Here is a 9,145-nt window from a genome sequence, read left to right as displayed (position 1 = left end):
CTCTAGCTCGCCTTGAACTCCTCGCAATCCTTTCACCTCCCGGCCTTCTGAAGGTCACAGTAGTGGACCACCACACTTTCCTACTTCTATGTTTCATTTTCTTAATATAGCATGAAATAAAATCTCCGTTTTCCTTCAGACATTGTGCTAGTGTCTTTTACGAAGAACCCTTTTGAGCAGCTGGAGAGATGGCTCCACAGACAGGCTGTGCACTGCTCTTGCTGAGAAGTCCCAACACTCACATCAGGCAGCTCACAATGGCTTGTCATTCCAGCTCCAGGAAATCTAATACTCTCTTCCGGACTCCTCAAGCAGCAGAACTCGTATGTGTGTGAACACACACCCTCACTTTAAAAACTAATGAGAAATGAAAAATTTAAATATGTAAACCATATCCTCAAGTGAATAGACACACTCTTGGGTTTGGCAAAGCCAGTGTCAATTATGTCTTTGGCTTACAGGGGAAATGACATATAGTTGTTTTCTCTCTTTTGTAACCAGTGGATCCCCCTGACCCAGGGGAAGCTGTCACAAACATGTTTCCACAGTCAGCTAAGGATTCTAATATATTAGTGATATATATATATATAGATATATATGTGTGTATGTGTGTGTATTGATATATCAACAAACTGTCTAGTCAGTTATTAATAGCGTTTCTAGAATAGAGAACAAAGAAAATTAAGTTGCTGTTGTCGTTGTCTCTTGTAGCCCAGGCTAGCCTTGAACTTTAATTTGATATTTAGTCAGAACTGGTCTTGAACTTCTGATCCTCCTGACTGTACCTTCCAAGTGCTGAGGTTATAGGTATGTACTGTCATGCTTAGCCTAAAGTTCTATGTATATTTGTGAAGGTGAATGAAATTTCTGCTAGTTTATAAAGTACACTCGTTTATTTTTAATTTTATTTTATTATTTGTACATGTGTTTTGCCTGCATGTGCATCTATGTACCATGTGAGCACCCATTGCCCACAAAGGCCAGAATGTTATACTATGTACAACTAAGCTTATAGCTGTGGAGGGTTCCACCGTCTCTTACTTGATTCTTACAAAAGGTCTGGGAATCACACAGGGTGGATAAAATGGTCCTGTGTGTTTATGAAGAGCAAACCAAACTTACCAAAGGCAAGTAACCAGCCTGGGGAACACAACCAGTGAGCAGGTCTCGGGAAAGAAAGCTATTGCGTTTCCACCCATGTACAAGCAGAGCTGGACACAGAGAAATGTGGGTTGGGAATGAGAGAAGAAAGAGGTGGGGATTCTTATGAGGACCAGAAAATGCAAGATAGAGGCAGCGGTGTCTGGAAATGTCAGTGTTTATTAAACATTTAAGGACATTTGGAGGTGGTAGAAGAAATGTGCAGAACGTAGAAAAATCCTAACAATCCCCTGCGCCTGGGAGCGCAACCTCTTCCTTTCCCTCCTGTTCTCCTGTGGTTTTGCTGTTTGATGTCTCATTATTTCTTAAAGCCCCCTACACCACCCCTGACCCGTGAGGATCCATTTTTCTCTCTCTCCTTCCCCAAATCTTGAGTCCCAGAACTCTGCTCCAGTGTGGTCAGAGGGCATCAATCATGTAGCTGAGGTCTGAGGATCAGGGGCTCCACTGCCTGGGCTGGCTGGCTCTCCGGAAGAGATAAAGACTTAGCAGGGAGTGGGGAACTGCAAAAGCCACATGACGTCATTGGTCCTCAGTCATGGGGGCATGGGCTCAGATAAACAAACAGAAAAAAATATGGTGAACAAATAAAAAATGCTCGACAACCTAAATAAACCCCGATGGAGAGTCTGGTCTAGATGATACGGACTTGAGCCCAAAGACAAGAGTGTGGAGCTGGGCTTCTGAGGGAAGGAAAAGAGAGAGCAGGAAAGAGCCAGGGGGATCAGCTGGGGTGGAGTTGTGGGGGATGGGAGGCCAAGTGGCCTATGTTGGGCAGAGGCTATCAAGGTCCCTTTCTTCTCGGTGCCTGAGGGACAGGCACCAAACACGCAGCCCTTGGGGCAGGCGAGGAGTAGGGTTAGTCCCTAGGCTCCGAGAAAGCCTAGGGGTAAAGATGAGGGAGGAATACAAGAACTTGGAAAGGAAGGTTGAAATGAAACTTTACATCTCATTGGGAGGTAAGGGCAGGGCAGGGCTGAGGAGCAAGAGGAAAGTACCTAGACCTGGGAAAAGAGGAGCCTAGGTCCCCCTGCTCTGACAGGGCCTGGACGTGACCATCATTTGTCCGATTCCAGGCCCATCATGTTCTTGAGGGCGTTCTTGAGGCTGGTTCTACTGGGGGACTTGACTGCAGGCCGGAGCTCTGAGCTCTGTTCATCTTTACGAAGCTCCATCTCGATGACCACCACCTGAGAGCCTTTGGAGGACTCCGTCGCAGACCCCCGACCCCCCGCCCGGCCCGCTAACCGCTATTTCTTATCCTTGCGAGACTCCCCCAGCCCTTTAGACTTCTTCTCACTGGCAGCTTTGGTGCTTCTGCTGTGGTCCAGCATGGCATACAGCACTGGCGTCTGCGGGGAGGGTTGCACACATTCAGCTTAGGTCTTGACCTCCCCCACCCATCCCTAGCTGCTGTCCCGGGTTCCCATCGTTCTCCCCAGTTTCTCGCTAACCTGACGCCCGCGCTTCGAGGAGTCCTTAGAAGACTTGTGAAATTTCCCCTTCTCCATGGCACTGTGGAAAGAGGGGTTGCAGCAGGATTGGTCTCACTGGAACCTACTCCTAGCGAACGCATTTCCTCTTTTCTTTCGCCCTCCCACCTCTGAAGCAGTCTCGGGGGGATCCTGGATAGAAGGTGGGGGTCAGGCTCCGCCCCTTACCTGAGCCTCCTCTGCAGGGTCGCCTGCCGGCGCAGCCAGCAGTACCGAATCAGGTAGAAAAGCAGCAACAGCAACAGCACCACCCCGAGGATGCCCCCGATCACGGCTCCCAACACCACCCCATACCTAGTGGGCACTAGGAAGGGACAAAGAAATAACGTGGGTGGAGGGGTAGGTAACAGAAGCCTGTATCTATGTTGCTTCGCACTACACCCATTTTCAGTGATTGGAAATGTGAAAATTCTAGCCAAGACTGCCTTTTGCCTCCCTTCCCAGCGTTTTGTTTTTTACTATTATTTTATTATATTTTTTGGGCTGGGCAGGGTCCCACGTAGCCCAGATTGGCCTTTAACTAGTCTTTGGGTACTTGCTACGTAGCTGACAACGGCCTTGAATTTCTGATGGATCGGCCTCTGCCTCTGAAGTACTAGGATTCCAGTCAGAACCTCCATGCCTACCCCCACAGCTTTCCCCCCCCCTCGGTTTTACTATATATTTCAGTCTGGTCACTCTGCGACCCAGGCAATCACCTCGTCAGCCTCCCCAGAGCTGGGATTAAAGGCTTACACCACCACATCCAGATTAGTTAATCTGTTTGCCCTTCCCCCAGTCTATCAGCCCTCCCTGATACCTTCTTTGAACTGCTTCCCAGACCCCTGTCCCCTGTCCCTTCTCATACCTTTTTCAAAGACATAGAGCGTGACCTGAGAAGTCTTGCCCACTATGTCTGGTGGGTTTTTGACATCACAGGTGAAAGTGCCGTTGTCGCTGTAGTCAAGGTTGTGTATGACAATGGAGCCGTCCTTCCAGCGAGGGTCCCCTACCCACTGGATGCGCTCTTTGAAGGTCCCCACTTCGTCAATGTAAGGTTGTCCTTTGGCATAGTGGAAGATCTACGAGGAACGAGGAAAATAGTGTGAGGGAACCCTAGTGTGAAAACTGCTGAAACTTGGCTCCAGACTCAGGGTAACAGATCTTGTCCCAGGAGAGGAAGGACAGTGCACACAGGTCCTAGGCAAGGTGACAAAGACTGTTTACTTACTTTGCTACAGTTGAGTTTATGGCTCATAAAATAGCTTCCCTCTGTAGCCCAAGTTCACTTTTGTGTTGTTTGAAGCACCCTGTTATCTAACTCCAGGACACTCCCCTACCCTGCCCAGCATACTTACCGAAATGGCATCTCGGCCTCCTTCAGGCTGGTAGCGCCAGGTAAAAGAGATGTCATCTGAGACCCATTCACTGGACCAGAAGGAGCAGTGCAGGGTCACCTGGGAGCCCACAGCACCATAGACTTCCCTGTCTGTGTAAACCACAATGGCCAGGGCCGGGGACAGCACTGCAAACAGAAGAACACGAGAGGTACACACGGGCCCAGTCAGACATGGAGAGGATGTGAGACCAAGCAGCCATCAAGGGCTGGGACGCGGGTGAGGCCGTACCAAAGAAACACATCTGGACGAATTTGGTTGGTGAATGTAAACGCTTGCATCAGCCCCACGGTCTCAGCAGAAAGACTGCTCCTCGCGTCTATTGCCATACCACCCTGAATGTATCCCATCTCGTCTGATCTCAAAAGCTAAGCAGGCTCAGCGTGGAGGAGATAGATCAGTGCTTTTCTGCAGGGTTCTAGAAGGCGGGTGGTAGCCAATGCTCACTTTCCCTTTTAGTCTCTTTTTTCTCCTTCCTTCTTTTTTTTTCTTCCTTTCTTCTGAGGCAGCTTTACTATAGCCCATAGTTATTATCCTCCTGTCTCAGCCTTCTGAGTGTCGGAATGACCGTCATGTGCCAATGGTTGATAGCTAATGTTTTTGTTTTTTCCAAGATAGGATTTCTCTGTGTAGCTCTGGCTGTCCCGAAATTCACTCTGTAGACCAGGTTAGCTTCGAACTCAAAGAGATCAGCCTGCCTCTGCTTCTTGAATGCTAGGATTAAAGGTGTGCACCACCACCACTCAGCTTTTTTTTTTTTCTTCTTTTTTTTTTTTTTTTTTGTTTTTCCGAGACAGGGTTTCTCTGTGGTTTTGGAGCCTGTCCTGGAACTAGCTCTTGTAGACCAGGCTGGTCTCGAACTCACAGAGATCCTCCTGCCTCTGCCTCCCGAGTGCTGGGATTAAAGGCGTGCGCCACCACCGCCCGGCAGCTTTTTTTTTTTTTAAGACAAAGAGTCTTACTATGTAGCCCTGGCTGAGCAGGAACTCAATATGTAGACCAACGGGACGCACAGAGATACACCTGTTGCTGTCTCCTGAATGTTGGAATTAAAAACATGCACCACGGTGTCGTGCATGCATTCTTATAAGCTGTTAAAGCAATACAAATAAAGATAATGTCTCCTTTGACACTTACTCTAACAACCAATTTCTTTCCTGATATCTCCACCCACTTTGAACCACCATTACTAGTTAGTAAATATACTTTCTCTATGTATAAAACCCAATATAAATGCAATACACTCGAGATCTATCTGTACTTATAACAAATGGCTAAATTTGTTTTATGGAGCTTTTCAAAATATAGTGTATATACCATATATTGGATTATAATTTACTTTTTTGTTTTGAATTTATGTATCTGGGATGGCTTTCTGTGATGACTCATAGACATCATTCCATACAGAGCAGGGTTTTTTTTTTGTTTTTTGTTTTTTCGAGACAGGGTTTCTCTGTGGTTTTGGAGCCTGTCCTGGAACTAGCTCTTGTAGACCAGGCTGGTCTCGAACTCCCAGAGATCCGCCTGCCTCTGCCTCCCGAGTGCTGGGATTAAAGGCATGCGCCACCACCGCCCGGCCCATACTGAGCAGTTTTATAGCATTTCACAGTACAACAAATTCACATTCTTGCAAGAAGACAGAAGGAGGAGGAGGAGGAGGAAGAGGAGAAGGAGAAGGAGGAAGAAGAAGACAACTAGGAATGGGAGTCCTCTTGCTGGGCACAATTGTCCTGCTGCATCCCTGGTTGCCGTTTAGTTTGCTCTTTACTGGGGAGCCAGGGAAGAAAGGACTTCATATCACCGTTGGGAAAAACTAGGTATAGAGTAAGACCCAAAGTCCAGCACTCAGGGGACTCTGCATGTGGACCTCTGCGGTTCACGCATCTTCCCTCGTCTTGGTCACACTGGCCCGCTGCCACCCCTATAACACACCCACACAAGGAGGGTCATTCCAGGGAGACTATGTGTGGGCTGGCCCTGGGGACAACTGTAGACTTTTCTGTTCTTTAGGAGGGGGCAACCAAACAAAGTCTCATTGTCTAAACAGTGCTGGAGGCTCATGCCACACCCACTCTCACCCTCATGGTCCTGAATCCTCCACCTCAGCATGCAATATCTTTTCTTTGCCTCCTGGGAATTCTACCTTAGAGCCTCCTTGGGAATCCCCAATATAATAAAGAAGGTTATTCATTGGTTCTGACTCCTATTCCTCCTATTCCACCATCAATCTTTGCTCTTCTCAACTTGCTCAGTGGTTCTATGGGTGGGACAGAGCTTTCACCCCCTTAGCCTCCCTAGCTCCTCATTTCCTTTACCAAGGCTCCCCCCAACTTCCTATCTTCACCATAACCTTGGGGAACCACAGAAAGCCCAGTATGAACCAAAAAAGCCTAATTTTTGGATATACAACCCAAAGAGTTGAACTTGACCAAGGAAAGAACCTTGGATTTTCTAACCGTTCCCCTCCCCTGCTGCTCATCCCACCCTTACTCTGGCTTGCCTTTGGAAGGATCCACTTAGTTAACCTTGCTTTCTAATGTTCTCTTGCTCACTCAACATCTGTCAGAGGTAAAGGAAAAGGTTGCTCAGTTTAAAGAAGACGGCTTTAGTGGGACAAGATCTTAGGATTCACTCACATTATAGACGAGAGGCCACAGCCAGACACCCAATCTAAGAAGCTGAGACCCATGAGGGTGGGCTCACTCATTAGTTCATATTGCCTGGCTTTTCTTTGCTGGGAAATTAAGGTTGAATAGCTCTTGCACCACTTGGGAATGAATGGGGTTCAGAACCCAGCATCTGATCCTGTTCTTTGCTGTACCCCTCTTTGCTTCTTGGTGGGCTGTCAGCGTGGATCTGGGGACATCTGACTGGTTTCCAACCTGGATGCTCAGGGAAGCTCTCTGTGATCTCTTTTACTGTGTCTTTTCAAGAAATACCCTTTCTGCTTCCTTTAAATGATATATCCCTTCCCTCCCCACACCTAACATAGCACCCCCTTCCTGATCTCACTTGCTGTGAAGAGCACAGTGGGGACCTGGAGAAGTTGCTGAGAGAACACCTGAATCTCAGGGTTCCGGGACTTGGGGGCTTCACTTACCCAAAGAAGAGAAGAGCAGGGTAGCCAGGACAGGGCTGGGGCTGGATGAGGGAGCCCCAGGAGCCATAGCTGGGGTAGGAGCGTCTGTGGGGTGAAGAAAGTGGGGGGCAAGGAACTGAGCAGGGTTTTCTGGAACCTGCTTAAAATCCCCTGGATTCCCAGCATGAGGGGGCTGTCCTGAGCCAGTAACCAATGGCAGCCTGGCATGTGCGACTGAGAGGTGGTTGGGAGGGTGGCAGGGGGCATGGAGCAGAAGGGGCATTGTATACTCTGGGTGGAGGGGTGGGAGAACACATACCACCCCATACACAGAGAGCTTTGTATATTCTGACCTCCCCCTACCCTAGGCTGGAATGTTGGGGGGGGCGTGAGGGAGAGGGACAGAAAAAGGGACACAGACACCCTTCTCTGGGTAATAGATAAGCTGAGAAACCTAGATCCAAAAGGCCATGCAAAAGCTTCCTTCTTAGCCTCCTTGCCTGAGAGCCCCAGGACCTAGAGGGCAATTTCTTTCAGAGAACTCCCAAATTAGGATGTCCCATGTTGTTCTGATTGCTACGGCAACACTGTAGCCTCCTTGAGATGACAAAGCCCTTTGGGAACAACTTTTTCCATCTCCCTGAATCCTAGTAGATTCTACCTAGACAGAAGCTTTCTTTTCTTTTTTTTTTTTAATTTAGAAACTTCCAAGAAAAAGCCCAAATCTCCCCCTTTTGTTAAGAAACCCTTCAACACCTTACGCTGTACGGCAGTTTAAACAAGCAAAGGCACATATCGTCCTGTGTGCCGGCCATTTAGAAAGTATAAGAATGCTGGTATTCAAATGGTAAGTCGGTTCTGCCTGCAAGCTCAAAATCTAGTTTGAGGAGGCAGAGAGGAGAAACAGCCAACAAACTCATCAACAGCCAATGAACAGAACGCTGGGAATACCACACAATACCAACCACTCACTCCATCAGGAAGCTTAGGTTCTTCAAATAATCTTCACTTCATATATAAAGTTCAGAGGAAGGAGCAGCCAGGTCTAGGGGACAATGTTCTATAGGGACCTTGAAGGAGAAGTGCCATTTTGAAAAGGGGACCAGGAGGGACAGTGGCTAGATGGAACAGCGAAGAGCAGAAGCAAAAGTAAGTCGTCTTCCCTCATCCCGTGTGTGTGTGTGTGTGTGTGTGTGTGTGTGTGTGTGTGTGTGACATTTGTGAAGCTCTGGGCATATTTAGAGCAGATTATATACATCCATGTTTGATTTGATGTGGGGATCTTAGGGTACAGTAGGAAACAAGTCTGAACAGGAAGCTTGAAGGTCTCAAATGACAGTCTCAAGAGGGTAGACTTATTCTAGTGCACTGGAAGGATCTCCTCAAGAATTGAATTAGAGATGGGGAAATCAGCCTCAGTTTATGCCTGTCTTCCTAGCACTTAGGAAGTAGAAGCAGGAGGTTCAGGAGTTCAAGCCTAGCCTGGGCTATAAGAGATCATCTCATCAAGCAAGCAAACAAACAAGATGTTTGGAATGTCTACATGACCAGAGTCTGGGATTACAGGTGTGCACTGCTGTGTGGTTATCTGCAGTGCTGGCCTAAAAACTGGGGCATTGTGAATACTAGGCAGCCATTCTACTTGCTTGGCTACATGCCTAGCTTTACTATTTTCTATGTTTGTTTCTTTACTGACCTTGCTAAGGCTGTAAGTCTCTTCAGGTGGGCTGGTCAGCATATTCTTGTATCTTTGAGTCCCCTATAGCACTTTCACAGACTGGCAAAAAGTCAATTATACATATACGGTCAATAAAATTATAAAAGACAAGTGATGGGACCGGAGAAATGGCTCAGCAGTTAAGAAAACTGACTGCTGTCCCAGAGGGTGGGGACTGAGTCCCAGCACAGCACCCACATGGCAGCTCACAGGTTTGCAACTCCAGCTCCGGGGATCTGGCTCTCTCTTCTGGCCTCCTGGAGCCCCAAGCACACACGTGGTGCACATACAAAACAAGTAAAACACCTATATATACTAA

General features: G+C 47.8%; 1 protein-coding gene across 1 annotated transcript; it reads right to left on the bottom strand.

Annotated features, from left to right (window-relative positions):
- Positions 1-1,080: 1,080 nt before the first annotated feature.
- Mpz (myelin protein zero) lies at positions 1,081-7,250 on the bottom strand. Its single transcript, XM_075987539.1, is given in 6 exon segments — positions 1,081-2,513; positions 2,616-2,676; positions 2,823-2,958; positions 3,502-3,715; positions 3,992-4,158; positions 7,131-7,250. Coding segments are annotated over 6 exon segments (939 nt in total). The 5' UTR covers positions 7,198-7,250; the 3' UTR covers positions 1,081-2,219.
- Positions 7,251-9,145: the final 1,895 nt, after the last annotated feature.

The sequence above is a fragment of the Microtus pennsylvanicus genome, chromosome 10 (genome assembly GCF_037038515.1).
Source record: "Microtus pennsylvanicus isolate mMicPen1 chromosome 10, mMicPen1.hap1, whole genome shotgun sequence".
Taxonomy (NCBI): domain Eukaryota; kingdom Metazoa; phylum Chordata; class Mammalia; order Rodentia; family Cricetidae; genus Microtus; species Microtus pennsylvanicus.
This window is presented reverse-complemented; position numbering and strand designations above follow the sequence as displayed.